General features: G+C 35.1%; 1 protein-coding gene across 50 annotated transcripts in view; it reads right to left on the reverse strand.

The window, feature by feature from the left end:
* PTPRD (protein tyrosine phosphatase receptor type D) overlaps positions 1-17616 on the reverse strand; it is a 1168317-nt gene that overhangs the window by 87257 nt on the left and 1063444 nt on the right. For 28 of the 50 annotated variants that reach the window (XM_074533114.1, XM_074533153.1, XM_074533152.1 and 25 more), the window contains 4 exons: positions 17249-17339; positions 11154-11363; positions 7692-7852; positions 2259-2273 (listed from right to left, as the gene is read on the reverse strand). In XM_074533114.1, coding sequence (XP_074389215.1) covers positions 2259-2273; positions 7692-7852; positions 11154-11363; positions 17249-17339 — 477 coding nt within the window. The remainder of the gene's footprint in view (positions 1-2258; positions 2274-7691; positions 7853-11153; positions 11364-17248; positions 17340-17616) is intronic. The other 22 variants (XM_074533146.1, XM_074533133.1, XM_074533144.1 and 19 more) reach the window with 2 other exon arrangements.

Below are 17616 nucleotides of genomic sequence, written 5' to 3' on the forward strand. Positions count from 1 at the left end.
CATAGACAGACACATTAGCTTCACAAAGGTGCCAAATAATGTTTGGCATTATATTCCAAAGGCAAGATGTTTATTTCTGAAAAAGTATTTGATGCAGTGCAAAGGTAATATAATCATAAGTGGTGGGTACGGTACCTACAATTTGCAGTGGTAAAATGGTCAGAGAGAAAATAGCTGCATTCTGCCCTAAACTGCTCTTCCAGAACATTCTTCTGGTCATCCTAATACTTTACTTTTATAACATTAAGCCTATAAAAATTCAGACGATTCTCTGATTTTAAATGCTACCTAGCTATACCTTATACTTTTATCCCTTTATAAAAAAGCAGCAATCTCTTGAGCTAGACCACCCCAAGTTACTGTGATTAAATGTTTCTTATCCTATACACATAGCTCTGCATGCTATACAAAATAATTTGCATTCTTTAGGTATTTTTAATAGGAGAAAGAACATTACAGAAGACACCAATTAAGAAGACATCTATTCTTTTCACTTTCTAGGATGTAAGAATTTGCTCTGTTTCATCTCTGGAAGAGCTGAAATAGGCCATCCTCATATGTCTTATCAGGTCTACATATATTCAAGGCTTAGATCTGTATGAATATTTCTAATCAAATCAATGCTTTTACTGCAAAGGAAGGAAAATAAAACAAAAAAAAAATCAGACAGAATTAAAGAGATAAAAGAGAATGAATGTTGCCTATGTTTCCCTTTCTCTAGAGAGAAGCAGAATCCATGTGTGTTCTCAATGACATTTTTGCTAAAGCTGACTTTTGTTATCTGTGTGTATCTGATGTAAAACATGGATAACTGTGTTACATGAAGAGTAGCTACCACTCTGCATCTTTATATGTGAAGTGGAATCTTTCTTCACAAGTTATTTGTGTCGTCCTGAATGAGAACACAATGGGGCTGTTATTTTTTATGTAACATAAAATGAAGAAGCAAACAGAGGAAGAGTTATGTTGTGAAAACACAACTGAGATTATTTTAAGAGTAATGATAGCAGTGTTTTCCGGGTGCCCAATATTTATTTTAACATAACACTTTCTTTTTTCCTCATTGACTCATAATGATAAATCTGTCATTACTCCAGTCAATTTCTTGCTGTTTTTGAAATAATGAAGACCAGGTGATATATTCTGAGATTCCAAAACTTATGAAAAAATACGCCTGAAATTTTGAAAGTCCCTAGTCCTATGGTTGTACTGGAAAAAAGAAAAAGTTTTACTGTAAAAACACTCCACTTGCTCTCCAGCACACACCTTAACATATGTATTAACTTCTCTTTAGTGAAGCAATAAAAATTTAAATCTGATTATTCTGTTTTACGTCTTCTTAAAACAAAATTAGTACACATAAACACAATTGAGGTTCCTTTCTTTTGATTTTGACTATTGAAAACTCCTTTCACAGTAGCACTTGGCCCTAGTGCTCTTCCTTCTTACTGAAGATGTGTGACATAGCTTTCAATAAGTCTTGTGTCCTGTACTTCCTTCTCTTTAAGTCTAGGAGTTGTAATATCCTTAAGTTTCTGCAGCTGTCCAGGGACAAGCTTCATTTAACTTTTTTCCACTTGGAAGTTAGTACCAGGCTGCAATTTCATATTAATCTAATAAAACCACTAAAATATCCTCCAATCATGTACCTGAATATTTAGAGTACTTATATAATAACAATGGTTTATTACAAATTATTAATTGGAGGAACATTGTGGTTTTTTTAATCTTTCCAGCCTGTAGAAGACATCTCAATTCTTCCGGATTATGCAACGATTCTGAGATAGGTGGGGGAAAAAATTCCAGAAAGGAAAAAATATATCACTGTATCATTGTCACTGGTAGAACTGTAAGTCAGTGTTTATGTATATGGGACATTATGAAGATTCAGAGCAGCTAATGCCTCAACTACAACCATGGATTCCTTCAAGAACTTTGATTATTGTGTACAACCACTGCTTGCACAGCACTAAAACACAAATAAAATCAAATGAGCATTGTCAGGCTCTGCTATCTCCTGAAAATTAACCCCATGGAGACATAAAAAAACCTCAGTGAAAATTTGCTGCTTGTATTACACTGCTTTTCAGCACTGTAAATAACATAGCAAATCTTGAACTTGCTCTCATTGACAGATTACTGCCTACATTCACTTAAGACTGACAGATGCTTTGTCTTAGATCATTATCATGATGGCTTTTTTTTCTTTTTTCTCCTTTTCTGTATTAAATGAAGAGTGATTATTTTTCACTTCTCACCTGTCAGGTTTACTGCTCCATTTTAATGCAGCAAGGAGGGAAGAAAAGGTGAAATGTTAGTTGACCAGCAGCACAGAGAATAATCATGAAAACAGGAGATACAAGAAATTTTGATTTGCAGTAAAGATATGTAACTAAACAAAATTAAGCTATGACAGCTCATCAAAATATTCAATGCTTGGAAATTACAGAATAAATGGAGGATCCAAGGTCATGTCCAAAGTGAATCTTCTGTTGAAAAATACACCTCTATCTGCCAAGAAATTAGACTTCAAATTTTAACCAGTGAGACAATGGGGAATGGGTGTTTAATTTGAGCCATGAAAGTAATCTTAACATTACATTGAAAAATTACTTCTCACTGAGATGTAGCTGCCTCTTACTTTCTAGAGAGAATAGAGATGAGAGGAGGGAAGAGAGGAAAAATGAAAGTGGAGGGCAGAATGGGAAGGAGAAAAAGGGAGAAGCGGAAGAGAAAATAAAGTGACCAACAAGGTTTAATTATGACACACATAAGACCTGCACTAAATTTAAAAAATAGTAACAAAAAGAAATTAAAATTTCTAAAACTATTTAATAAAACCAGGTAATAAAATAGCAAGAAATTTTTAACAGTACCCTGGAAATAAAGGGAATCATAAATCTTTTTCCAATGAAGTATTACACGCCTTTTTAGATTTAGAATGAATGCCATTACTAGGGATCTACTGTGATCTGTATAGATCTGTAGTGATCTATGACTGTAAAGTTTAGGTAAACAGGAAAAATAATTTATTATCTCTCACCAATGTGTTCTATTATACACAGACACTATAACTATAGTGTCTCTCTTTCTCTGTGTTGATTATAACAAACAGGGGTTCAACAAACATTTTAATAGCTTGTACTCTGCAATGACCACATTGCACACATAGTATGAGAAAGTCTTTAAAATTCTTCATCATCACTTAAGATTTTCCATTTTCTTGTTTTGCATTTCAGTGCTTTTTAACATCTGGGGTTTTTTCTCTTGGAAGCATGTTTCTTCTTATAGCTCAAGATTCAGCAGGGGACCAGCATTCAAAGAAAGAGATTCTGCCTCTATACTCCACATTGGCGAGACCCCATCTGGAGTGCTGCATCCAGGATTGGGATCATCAGCAAAAAAAATACATGGATCTGTTGGAGTAGATCTAGAAAAGGGTCACAAAGATGATCAGGGGGATGGAGCATGAAAGGCTGAGAAAACTGGGATTGTTCAGCCTGGACAAGAGAAGGCTTTGGAAGACTCTCTTGCATCCTTCTGGTACCTGAAGGGACTTTCCTGTAAGAAAGATGGGGATAGTAGAGCCCATAATGACAGGACAAGGGGTAATGGTTTTGAAGTGAAAGAGGGTAGATTCAGACTAGCCAGAAGAAAAAACATATTTTTTTTATGATGAAGGCTATGAAGCACAATTTAATTTGATTCCCCAGAGAGGTGGTGGATGCCCTATCCCTCGATACTTTCAAGTCCTGTAGATGGGGCTCTGAGAAACCTGACCTAGATGAAAATGTCCCTGCTTATGGCCAGGGGTTGGACTAGATGACCTTTAAAGGTCCTTTCCAACCCACACTAATCCATGATGCTATGATTCAGAGTGCTGGAGCTACTGTGTTCAAAAGATTTAAGTTTAAGCTACAGTCTTCTGACCCAAATCAAAAAGCTGCACTTGATAAAAGCAAATAATACAAAGTCTGTCAAGATGGCTTTAACTTCCTTAGATATGGAAAAATCTAGAATGAGGAACCTTTTGCTCTTTGTCAATGGAAAACTGAAATCAGGGATTTTGTGATTTCTTAAAAACTACAAGGAATATCCACATAAAGTAATTTGTTAAAAGAAAAAAAAAAAAAAGAAAGATACACCCTAGACCTGAGAATGAGATGACAGGATGCATCATGGGGACAATTGCTTTTCTCTCTAGTTTGTTTATTTCTGAGAAACACCACACAATTTCTAGAGCTCTTTAACATTCACTAATTAAGTTCCTAATCAACCTAATCCTATGTAATTGAACATGTATCAAACATATAAAATATATGTAAACTGTGACTCAAGCAGACCTCCTAATGGTTAGGCATTTCCTTGAGGACACATACCATCTATCTATCTATCTATCTATCTATCTATCTATCTATCTATCTATCTATCTATCTATCTATCTATTTTTGCTTTTGTTTGAGATTTTGGATACAAATCTTACTGCACTGAGTAAGACACTCCATCTTTGAACACAGATTTATTTTCTTGTCAACAAGAAGATGGCCAAAAAGGAAGCAAGATTTATTTAATTTACTTGAATCTCTTGATTTGATTGTTTATAAAGTTTAATAGATGGAAAGATCTGCCACAAAGTAGGTGTCTCTGTTTACTATGACTGCAGGGTGGTTTCACTGCTGCAAGGACAGAGAACACTGAACTGGTTAATGGCCAAGTCAGTTCCATTTGCCAAGACATAGTCAAGTGTAACTCAGGAAAAAATAGGTTTTACTGTGAGGACAGTTGAATATGAGAACAAGTTGCCCAAACAGGTAATTGGCTTTTCATTCTTCACTATACAAAACTTTGTCTCTGAGCAAACTGCTGCAGGTGACCATGCTCTGAGCAGGGCTGAGGTGAAACACACTCCAGAGGTATGGCCCTTTGATTCTGTGAATCCATGGATTCTTCTGCACACAGGAGTGTGAAGAATTGGTATGGAATATGGTAAAATTCCATGAAATAGATATGGAATTATGTTCCATAATTGGCCTAATCTGTGTTGGCTATAATACCAATGACAAGAAAAGATACTCTTCAGTATTGTTCTCATCTATTACTGTTTCTTACTAAACTGGAATGACCTTTTGGTTATATTCTAATATATGATCCAAAAACTTGTCCATGAAATACTTTTGCTTTCAGATTTTAGGAAAAGAAAATACAGAGGCAATAACCTTTTTACAGCCTAACAACAAATAATAAAGAGTTCAAACATGCATTTCTTGTCTTTGGAACAGTTTAATATACTCCAAACCGACCCATGAAACTTATCCACACTATCTAATAATGCCTGTTTTAAAGCAGGGGAAGACTTCTCCCCATAAAATTATTCTTTTGGAAACTGCAGTCGTAATTTCTCTGTGATTGTAATTAAATGTATAAGTAGTATTGTAAATCATGAGCTTAGTGGTCCAAGTCTGATCAAAAAGGTTTCTATGGACAAAGGGAATTAAACATAGTTGACCTTTATTTGAGTTACTACTCTTTGCACTTCAGGAGACACAATCATTTACCGGTCACCCTCTTTGCACTGCACATTCTTTAACAAAATCATCTGTAATTTTTTTTTGCATATATGTTCATACCTGGACTGATGCCCTCTACCTTAATTTTCTTTTCTCACTATCATACTTGCTGCACTTATACCCCAATATAGGCTAGATATATACTTGTAAAATTTTCTGTATCCACAAACATTACTTGTTTGCCAGTTTCTTTAATATATTTCATCCAACTCCTGTAGCCACATTAGGTCCATTTAACTCACAAATTAAACTTCACTGTTTTCTTGAAGCAATATGTTAAATACCCCAACTGTCTTGTCACTGCTCTTCTACAGTCAGCACATCTATCAAAATCTAGCAGTAAACTTGCATTCAGGTTAACTTCTCTTGGAAAAGATATCCTATTATATACTAGATTTTTACAGAAATAAAAGCTCATAGAGGAGCACAGACTGCTAAAACTGCAGTCATAATTTCTTGGAGGTAATTTGCCAAATCGGTGCAGTTTAACAAATTAGAGTAAACAGCTGAAAATAGAAAAATAAATAAATACATATGGACAGTTGCCCAAACAGTTCCAGTACAAGTAGTAAATAACAGATGGTAAACATGTCCCCCATTCTTAGTGAACGACAATCTCTTCACACTACTGATGAGCAAATTTTACCTGCTCATATGAGGAATATTCCCTTTTCTTTTTTTTTTTTTTTTTGGTAATAGACTAGAAGATTGTTATTTTAGTTCCATAAACTAAATCAGTAACTCTCAAAGTAGTTGCACATCTGCTTAATATACTAGTGTTCAGATTTCTTTTGCAGTATGGGAGAAGATTTGCTTTTAAAATAATTAGAAGAAAGGAGTATTTCACTTTTAGCACATCTCCAATGACCAGTTTTTGAAGCGACTGACAAAAACAGAGTTGGTAACTAATTTGATGGGCTGAGACACCGTTTCTGAACTACCAGAAACATTCAGGAGACATGGTATTTGCAAGCAACAGATGCTGCATGATTCTGGCCCTGAAACCATTCTATAAGTGTATATCTATTCGGAATCAAAAGGTGAAGTTAACTCTGGAGTGGTTACTGACTGCCAAACAGAGAATTCTTTCCAAAACCTGAAGAGAGCTCTCTTCATGAAACTTAAGAGGTATTTGACCAGAGACACCAAATGTGGAAAGAGCATACAGGCTCAGATTTAAATATTTATATGCCCGTAATAGCCTCATAGCCATTGGTTTTAGAAGACATACTTAATTTTATAAAATTATCCCTAGTGTGCCCCCTCCTAATAAATTGGCAGCAGCTTTGTAATATTCCTCTAATCTACTTTATCAATATATTTCAAAAATGTACTAGGAATTAAATACAAAGATTAAAAATAACCTTTTTGAGTTTTATTCTTTGGTTTTGGTTTAGTATCTTGACCCATGTTAACTCATTTGCACTGTAAAAGCCTGCTACATATAAATTATGGGATCATATTCACTGAATATGTTGCAAGACAAAGGGAAGTCCTTTGTGTAATAGCAAAACTAAATCTGTGTCATAGAGAGTGAAAGAAGAATGAGTGAAATTTGATCTCATTGCAAGATTAGTACAAAACAGCTATTTGATGTCTCTTTAATCTCTCAGATCAGAGCTCCAAATTCATATAGATACATTGCCAAATTGAGGCCAACTGTCAAAAGTTGAAATTCAAATTACTTGAGTGGAGATGAAAATCACATTTAGCAACAAGCTGAATGTAACCCCTAATGCATTACTATTATACAGCTATAAACAAGTTCTAAAAAGTCAAATGTGCAAATTCCATACATATTTATGTGCGAGCTCATATTTACTTTCTTCGCATACAAATGTATCTTTGCATACAAATGTATGCAAAGTGGAAAAAACATTTAAATGCAATAGTGTTAATATAGTATAATCAGCATAAAAATGTACTCATATACCTGTAATTATTGAAAACTTTCAGTCAAAAATTTGTGCAGCATGCTGGAAGCCATTAATAAATTTCAAAATGTTCCAAAGCAATGACAGTTAAGATTGTAGTGCAAAAATACAGTGTGGAACAAGTACTACAAAGTGACCAATATAGAGGAGAAATGACATACCTTGCAAGAAAGCTAAAAGGTAAACCTACCTTTTATAAAGAAGTATAGCTATAACAATACAGATGATAAACACCACTGCAAGAACTGGTCCAACAACCCAAATCAAGCCTTCTTCCTCGTCTGTAATTGGTTGGGGATCAAGATCCATTGACACAACAGGATCTGAATATGGGCTTGTTGCATACATGGTCTGGAGAAATAAAAATAGTTCTTAATCAGAAAGCAATTAATATGTTAACTATCCCACATCTAAAATAAATGTATAGAAGGTAATGATGCAATGAGGACAGCAAACTGGAAATGCTATTTTTCTTGAAAGAAATACATAAACTTGAAAATTGAACAGTGTGTTGTTATTATAACTTTTATTTTGTGTTCCACATATTAGAAATGACCTGCAGACAAATCATGTAGCACAGTCCTCACAGAATACTTTGCAACCTAAGGAGAGAATGAAAAACTGAATAGGACACTGAGAAATATGGCCCACCAGTTACCAATTTTTGGGTTTTGTTTTAGTTTCATACTGGTTTAACACTTTGTTCCTGCGGAATATGAAAGGGTACTTGAGACATAACAAGACTGCTATAGATAAAAATAAAGGGGACTGAATGTAGGAGGTTTTCTGAAAAGGGTCTTGCAATGACAGTACTGTTTTTGACCAGTCAAAAACTGTCTGACAGAATGTACCTACACAAGGTGGAGACAACTTGAACTTAAGACTGAAAAATGGGAGAATCCATTGTAGAATATAAAGGGAAGCTAAACACTCAGCGTTTCATAAGGATTAAAATAAAATTATGAACCAACAGAGGTTGTTGAAAATCTTTGGTTTACTACATGATGTAAAGCCAGCTGGCCTAGGATAAAACCCATGATAAAGAGAATTCTTTTTTATTCTTGTCTGACCTGAGATGTTTCATCTGTGGCTGAGTACAGAGTTAAAATTACAGACTGGAGAGGCTGAAGAGTCAGCCTGCTGAAACTGGATCATTTTAAGAAGTCTAAATTACAGTAAAGTCAGAAGTGCAAAATTGTTTGTACATATTTCTGTTTGTGCTAGTGTGTCTTCATCTAGGATTTGAACAACAGATCTTGCAAAAGACTTAAAAACTTGATTCCATGGTAAATCAGAAATGTCAGCTAAAACAGAATAAGATAACTGGGAGAAGAGATTAGCTTCCATTTATGTTTGCACCACATTCTGAAAGATGCCCTAAGCCAGGACAAGTGTTGTCAAAGGAGACATGTTTTTTTACACTTCATTTGGCCCTGTTTGGGCTCTGGGCTATGATAGTGTCTGGGTTTGAGACAGGATTAGGACTGGAAAAGCTGAGGCACTTACTTACTTTGTGTTACTGAGCTAGCACCCATGCCAACAATCTCCAGTTATATTATAGCATTTTACTACACCTGGCATCTGGCACCAAAACCTCCCTATATTTTGCGCCTATGATCATGGTCTGGAAACTGGGGAGTCTTCACGTTCCATTCCTGAGCCACTCAAGTAAACTGATTTTTTTTTTTTTTTTCCCTCAGGTTTAGTACTCTTAAGAAATAAAAAAGGTTCATTGCTCCAAGAAGAAACTTTTTGTATTTCCCCTCTTCCTTTGGAGTGGATGGCAAAAATGCCTGGAAAAAGATATAGAGGGATATTGAGGGTAACAGTGTAAACACTTACTACCATTTCTTCAATAAATAGGACTTCACTTTCAATTTTAAACCATCTTGTATTAATGAAAAATTAAACTCATTTATTATTTTAAAATTTTATCTTATTTTTTTCTTCCTCTTGATGACATTCTTAACATATTTATAGATTTTAATCACAGCTCTCCAGCTCCCATTTTACTAAGTTAAACAAATTCAGACCTTCCCATGACCTTTTTTAATTCAAGCTCTCTATTCTACCAATCAAGAGAGAAATTTTGTGCTCTCTGAATAAGAAGCCTTCTGTAAAACGTAACATCTGAATATCAAGAAAAATGTCCCTTTCAAGTTACATCTGTAGAACCTGTAATGCTAGAAGAAAATCAGCTAAATATGCTGGAGCTGATACACTGGAGCATTGAAAGTCATGGAAAGCTGAATCTGACACCCCTAAATAATTCTTCTCAGTCTGTGGCTACCTCACGCTACTCAAGCACATAAATGTTTCAGATGGCATGCTGAAGTGTCTTATTGATAGCCTAAGTTCAGTAATGCCTTTTGAAGTCTTTCAAGAGCAGGACCCTATATACATTTTGCTATACGTGTCAGTTTACAAACCAGTTTCTTCCTGCTTTTTCATCCTGATGAAACAACACAAAACAATACATTCAGGTCATTTATACCTTAATTAATATAAAAACCACAAGAAACTGTACTTTATATTGAAAAGATCCATTTTAGTACAGGTAATTTATGACATACAGATTTATGGCCTCTAATTTATAGTAAAAAGCTGTCTACCTTCTCCAATCTGAACCTTTGTGATGCAACACCTTCAGAATTATCTGTCTATGCAGCCCATGTCAAAAAGTGAAAAGAGAACTTTTGATTTATGTTACAGCTTGCAGGAGGCACTTTATTTTCAAATGAAGCTAAAGTGTCTAAAAGTATTCAAAGTGGAACTACCTCCTCACTGTGCCTAAGTAGGCACATTCCATTGACACCAAGAAAGCAAATGCGGCATTATACACCACAAGCATTTGACTAGAATTCAGATTATTGGTGTTGGAGTTTCAAGTGATTGAATCTGCAAATGTACCTGTCAGGTTAAGATACAAATTAGAAACATACTGTATTACACACTGTATGTTAAAATGCTAATGTGTATTGCATCTTTCAAAAGTCTTACATCTGTCTTTTTGTCTTCTTTTTTAATAAATTACATGCATTAGGTTAATTCATGCATAAAGGGATGTGACTACAAAATGAACTGTGTAAAGGGAAATGACAGCTCATTTTTTAGTTGGTTTCTTTTTTTAGGAATTTTCCCTACTACTGAATTATTTTCTAACTTTCTAACAATTTACAGATAAAATTGTTATGGAATGACTGTAGCTAAAGAGGGTAGCTGTGCACGTCTCTAGTTCAATGGATCTTTACAAGAACCCTGTATATCCTATACCATTATTCAATGGTAGCATCAAAAGAAAGCTTTTAAATTCTTTTAAATACATAGAGAAAGATGCTGCTGTAAAGATCATGTCTCAGAAGCTGTGTCCATAGTCAAAAATAGTACACAATGTAATTTTCAAAGGATCATGACACAGTCAATAAAAGCTGACTCTTAGGATTCAGTTATACACTGAAGTAATACACAAAGGTGCAAGCAGAACAGAAGAGCTCAAGGAATTAATGTGCATTGAGTAAGGAAACACTCACTTTAAAGATGCTCTGACATGTAATATTAAAACAAAGCTTTAGGGAAGTGGAATAAACGTTGAAAAAATGCTTCCGTGATTGTGTAAGGTAATTTAGATATTGAAAAACATGAACTAACTTACAGATTCTGAGTGCTCCATTACAGCCAATACAAAGAAGACATATTCTTGACCACTCTGCAGTTGCTTATTCTCAAATCCACCATAATGCTTCTTATCCCCCAATGTGAATTCCGTGGGAAGAACTTCAAAGTGAGCTGCAATATATGGCTTTAATTCAACTTCCCTCCCAAGACGAATGCTTCTGCGTTTCCTAGCTATCTCCTTAAGCAGCTTTAAAATGAAGGAAGGGAAAAGAAAGGGAGGGGAGAGAGAGAGCAAGCATGAACAGAACGATAACTGTAAACAATTTTAACGTAACTTATTGACAGTGTAATGAGAAAATTTAATGCATGACCAGGAACTACAAAAAAACAATTTATCCACATTTCATGGGATATATCAGTATCACTAAATCAATTGCAAAATCTTCCAAATTCTTGACATTCTTGTCAGGATAAAATACAAGGAGGCAATTGCACTGCTCAGACTACAAACATAAAGCAATTTTGAGATACTGTTGCATCTAGGAGGAGGTTGGGAGAGGATAAGAAAACAATCTATTTTCTCTAGGGACATATAAATACACATAACATATTACATATTATCTATCTATCATCTGTCTATCTATCTATCTATCTATCTATCTATCTATCTATCTATCTATCCATCTATCTCTATATTGAGTCATAGAATAGAATCATAAATCAATTGCATTGGAAAGGGCCTCTAAGTCTGGTTCCAGCCACAGGCATTAACCTAACACTGCCATGTCCACTCTTAAACCATGTACCTAATCGCCAAAACTACACATCTTTCTGAATACCTCCAGGAACGGTGACTGAATCAGTTCTTCTGATAAACAAAGCTAAAATTTACATCAGTACAAGATTAGATGCTAGGCTCAAACTTGGAAGACATACACTTATTGATAAAGGAACTTAATCTCAGCTAGTATAATCTGTTGATGAATTACTTATTAAATCAGACAAATGTTTCTTCAATACCTTTTTTTGCTTTACATATACTGGTATTCCACAAAAATTAGTCTGATCTGATTACAAGGAGTCAGAACTTCTCCTATGTGATAAACTATGACTTCTAAGGTTTCTTTGTGACTCCCTTTGTTTTTTGCTTATGAAACTTACATAATGTCCTGTAGTCTTAAAGTTAAATCACAAATTTTTCTAAGAAGTTTAGTCTTTTCAGCACACTAATGCTTCTAATACAGCAGATTAGCGCAAAATTCATTTCTAGAGAAGGAGAAGGAGACAAATCTCTGGAGTGAGAAGTAGATTAAGAAAAAAGATACTAAAATCCAATCTTAACTACATATATTAATTTCAAAGTACGTTTAGTCAGGGAAGTTCTCCACAGAATCATGGAATCACAGAATATGCTGAGTTGGAAGAGACCCTCAAGGATCATTGAGTCCAAGTCCTATCTCGGCACAGGACAGTCCCAAGAGTCATTCCCTGTGCCTGAGAGCTCTGAACTCTGTCATGCTGGTGCTGTGACCACTTCCCTGGAGAGCTGTTCCAGTGCCCAACCACCCTCTGGGTGAAGATTCTTTTCCTAATATCCATCCTAACCCTCCCCTAACAGAACTTCAGACCACTCCCTCGGGTCCTGTCTCTGGTCACCACTGAGTGAAGAGATGTGTGCCTGCCCCTCCACCTCCCCTCATAAGGAAGCTGTAACTGCAATGGAGTCTCTCCTCCGTCTCCTCCAGGCTGAATAAACCAAGTGATCTCAGCCACTCCACATATGGCTTCCCCTCAAGGCCCTTCACCATCTTCAATGCACTCTTTATTTAGGCCCTAGCTTGGTGACCACACCTTTTTGTCTCCCGTCATGGTATCTTGTATTTTGCAATTACACAATTAACAATTGCAATGCATGTAAAGCAACATAATATTCACTCTGCTACTCAGAAAGGAGCTTTTAATACTGAATAATTTGATAACCCTTCTCACTGACTAAATTTAAGGTTACAGATACATATGAAAGCAAGTCGTGCCACTTGAATCCAGGCTTCCTTAATACTGAGGGCATTTGGATGTTATACCTTCAAACATCTATGCAATAAACTGCTTTCCAGCTCTAATGCTGTGTCTGTGCCCTGTTGCAGAGATTTTACATCCAGTTACTTCTATCAATTTCAATGCCATGACACAAAAGCTGGTACAGTGCAATGGATCCCCTGAGCAAAAAAAGAACTGGCCATAATTTGAGACTAGAAATCATTATTCATTACTCAAGGACACTATTCCAATCAGCAGTCCATATTTCTCTTTCATTCTTCCTAAACAGTTTAATGAGCAGCTAGAGTCTATTTGCGTCGTATAAAAATGAGGGCAGCAGAGAACTGTAATATTGAAGAGATTTCTATTTAGTTACTTTATTGAAGGTGACTCTCACATCTGTTGGTAGCTTCCTATGCCCTGGGAAGAGTTACTAAATGCAGAACATGAGGCAGAGAACAATCAAAGTTTGTTCCAGGTTAGATCAGCCCTGATAGGATCTGCTGAGGGAAGCACTATGAAAAGCTTATTTCTGTATGATGCCAAATTTTATAACAATGCCTATGCAGAGGGCTGAGCACTGGCTATCTGGAAGTCTGCCAAAACATGAAGCTAAGTGTTGGGGTAGTAACAGTGCACGCTAGCCCAAAGTCAGGAGCCACAAACACAACAGCTCTAGTAGAGGTGTATGGCTTGTGCTATCCCCGAGGGTAACTGATACTTCCATGCACCTCTTCCACTGGAATTAAAGTTGTGTGTCTGCCTCAATTAAATTAATTGTTCTTTATCATATGTTTGCAGATTACAGTGTATTTACAATTTAGATTATAAATAACTCATAATAAAATGTCAAAGTACGGCAGGAGTACAGCAATCAAAATTAGATTGAGAGGCAAAGAAAAATGTTTGATCTTGATAATTTCTTGCATTTGAAATAGTAACAGAAAACATACATATTGGAAGAAAATGGAATGATGAAGTATAGTATTAGAGTGATCAGGAACTGAGTTTAGGCAATGAACGCTAAAAGTTAGTTAGCCTGAGACAAATAAAATTAGTTAAACTTTTCAAAGGTGGTTATACATCACCTAAGGCCAGTTAACTTAGGTGTGTTTGTGTGTAGATAAAAACTTTGTAAGATTGATTACACATGACTGAGTAGATCTCAGGTGAACCTCCAGCCTCAGTAATGTTTCATATGGAAATGGGGTTGTTGCCAAATATGATTACTTCTTCATCTATCTCCTATTGTAAACTATACAGATTTCAATAAAATTACAGAATTCATTTAAGACTTAACATGGCAACCTTTATTTAGGTTTTACTGCTTACAGATATAAAATAATCCCAGTAGGTAATACTTACTGCAAATCATAATTTTTTTGTTTTTCATTTGGTTGCATGATGTGTCTATTTAAAGTCACTGAACCTCATGATATTAAAAAAAAGAAATTTTGAGTTAGTAAAAAAGGACTGTATCTCTAATAATTTTTTTTTCAGATACCAAACATCTAGTTCATTATCTGCTATTTTAAAACTATCTTAGTTTCTTTCAGAGTTGAGGTTCAAGGAGCAGGTAGATTAGGCAACTACAATAAGGCTGAAGAGTCTTTTTGGACTGCTTAGTTATGTAATGGAGTTATACTCAAGAGCTGCGTTATTAGCAAATACTTTCCTTCTGACAATCTATGAAAACTATTTGCAACATAGTTCTTTGAAATATCTATTACCCAACCAATTCTGATACCAGACATATATCTGAGACCATACTAAAAATATAAATATGTACAAGTATCCTCACTTGATCATCAGGAACTATTTCCCCAGACAGTAGTGGTTTTTTGTTGTTTTTGGGGGTGTTTTTTTTTGTGGGGTTTTTTTTTTTTTTGGTTGGTTTTTTTTTTGGGTTGGGTTTTTTGGGGGTTGTGTTTTTTGGGGGGGGCTTTTCTTGTTGTTGTTGTTGGCTTTTTGGGTTGCTTTTTGTGTGTGTGGTGTTGGTGTTGTCATTGTTATTATTTTTTTCCACATGTATTTATTGTGGCACTGTGTTCACAAACTTGTCAGGAACAGCACACTTGATAAAATACATACTTTCCAAAGCTGGAAGAAAACCAATATTTTAAGTAATAGAACCTGAATGAGTTAGAATGATATGCAGTTGCTGCCTGCTTTTAATGTTTTTCTCTGCTCAACTCTTGCTATATGTATTGGTGGCAATTGTAAAAGATATATCAAGGGATTCAGTTCTTTATCAGAAATAACTTCATTTTCCACTCAATGCATATTTGATTTCTTCCATCATTAATTCTACAATGTGGTCTCAATTATATCAATAGAGATGGGAAACAATGCATCCTGACGCAAATATTTCTGAATTAATAAATGTTCTTTATCAATCTGTTATACCGACTAAGGCAACACAACTTGCAGGATGATTAAAATGACCCTTTGTTATGGGAATCAGCAGGAATCATAGAATTCAATTGCCAGAAAGTTCAATGTCATCTGGCACCTATCCTTTAATCTATTAATGCTGCTGAATGTGACTACAGCCTTTGGATGTTAAAGGTGGGTGGTAATACTCAATCAGTTTCCATTACTGTATAGATGTGGCTGTCAGAGTTTTACTGTTTAACTGTATTTGATGTCACCTATGACTATGATCATGAGCTGATGGTATTTACAGTCAAAGTTCTTTTAAAGGGAAGAAATTAATAGATCAAAGTGAGGCATTGCTGCAATTGAAAGAAGAGAGATGATCACACAAATGAAACTGGTCAAGAAGAAACATAGGGGTGAATCAGTTAGCCATCATGCCTTCCTCTGAAAAGTTGTTTTTAATATTCTGATTAAGGATTTACCTGTTGTTGTGACAAGGACTGAAATAATTCCATTTGTATTTCGAACACTTTCTACAACACTGTTAGTTTGGTGAAGATATTTATTTTCCCTGTATTTTGGGGCAAAATTTGAAATTTATATCCATTTTGTCAATAGCAGGAGAGAAAAGAACATTTATGCTTGCTCACAGGTGATCAACACTTCCCAGTAACTGTGTTATGGAGAAGCATATGGTAAGGTTAGCTCTGTAACATAAATCTCTTGAATCCACCAAGAGAAAATAGAAAAATAAATTGATAAGGTCAAAAGAACACTATCAGGAGTGAAAAAAACTGATTCTGGTCTTTTAATTGCAGACATATTACACGTACAAAGTACCACAGCATTTAAATGTTATCTAAAATCTTGGCCAGATACAATGAGAACAATAATAACACCATCACCTGCTTTTTATAAAAGTCTCTTATAGGGGGCCCTTGAAAGCGTTTTAAAATCACAAAAATTAGCATTACTACAGCTTTACGGACTGAAAGAAGAAGGACAAGTTTGCACGAGCTATAAAGTCCTTCAGTAAAACAGAAAATGGGGGTGAATATTGTATTTCCTGTAATTATTACTATATCAATTATATACTGAATTGATTTCCAGCATTGCTGGGCTTATTTCTAAAATGAAAGTAATTCTTCCCCTTGGATTAAGGTCATTTAAAGTTTCAGACGATGACACAATGCTGCTCTTTCCTTCCTTGTTCATGCATTTATTTCTGATCACAAACTGTTGGTGGAATGGAGGCTGTGTCTCACTAGAAGTATTACAGTATATGACAATGGTGTAAAAACACCACCAGAAGGTCAAATGTTAAACTGAGGTGCAAATTGCAATTTAGCATTTGTTACAGACTTAGTAAACACCCCTGTAATGAACCAGACCTTTATTACAGTTCATATTGTTGGTGATTAAGCTTTTGCTGACAAGTCATTTCACCTCCTGCACTTTTGCATCACTCTTTAGAATAGAAAAAAAGAGTAAAATATTAGTGTCAACAAATATAATACACTGTGCTCTTTATTTCAACTTAATGTCTTTACTGTCTTCTCATTTAAGTAATCTGAATTTTTGTTTTAGTCTCCACAGGCTAACACAAATATAAAGTATCCTGACAAAACTTTTAAAACTGGTGAGTTAATTACCTAAAAGGAGAAAGATTTCTTCTTTAATAAAGGCGAGGAAAAAACCCCAAACCATATACAGTACCTCATCTAATTCCATTTCATCTGGACTCTCCCATGGTTTGATAAACTTTCCACGAGACCTCTTCAAAGGCACAATAACTATGTAATAGCCTCTGTAAATGACAAAGTTGGACAAAAGAGAAGGTGAATGACAAGGAACAGATAAATTGATGGAGTGGGTCTGTTCAGAGGAACTAAAGAGAAAAGTGGTATGTTGAGAATAAACTTCTGCACATTAGTATGTCACTGCAGTCTTCCAAACATAGCTGTAAACGTTCACACTTTTGCAATAACATCAGTTGTAAAGCATTTGACAAACAAATGGCACCAATTACCTGCCTTTTTGTGCAAACATATAAATATTTATAAAAAACTTTAATTACAATGTAC

This window comes from Zonotrichia albicollis, chromosome Z (assembly GCF_047830755.1).
Source record: "Zonotrichia albicollis isolate bZonAlb1 chromosome Z, bZonAlb1.hap1, whole genome shotgun sequence".
In the NCBI taxonomy this organism is placed as follows: domain Eukaryota; kingdom Metazoa; phylum Chordata; class Aves; order Passeriformes; family Passerellidae; genus Zonotrichia; species Zonotrichia albicollis.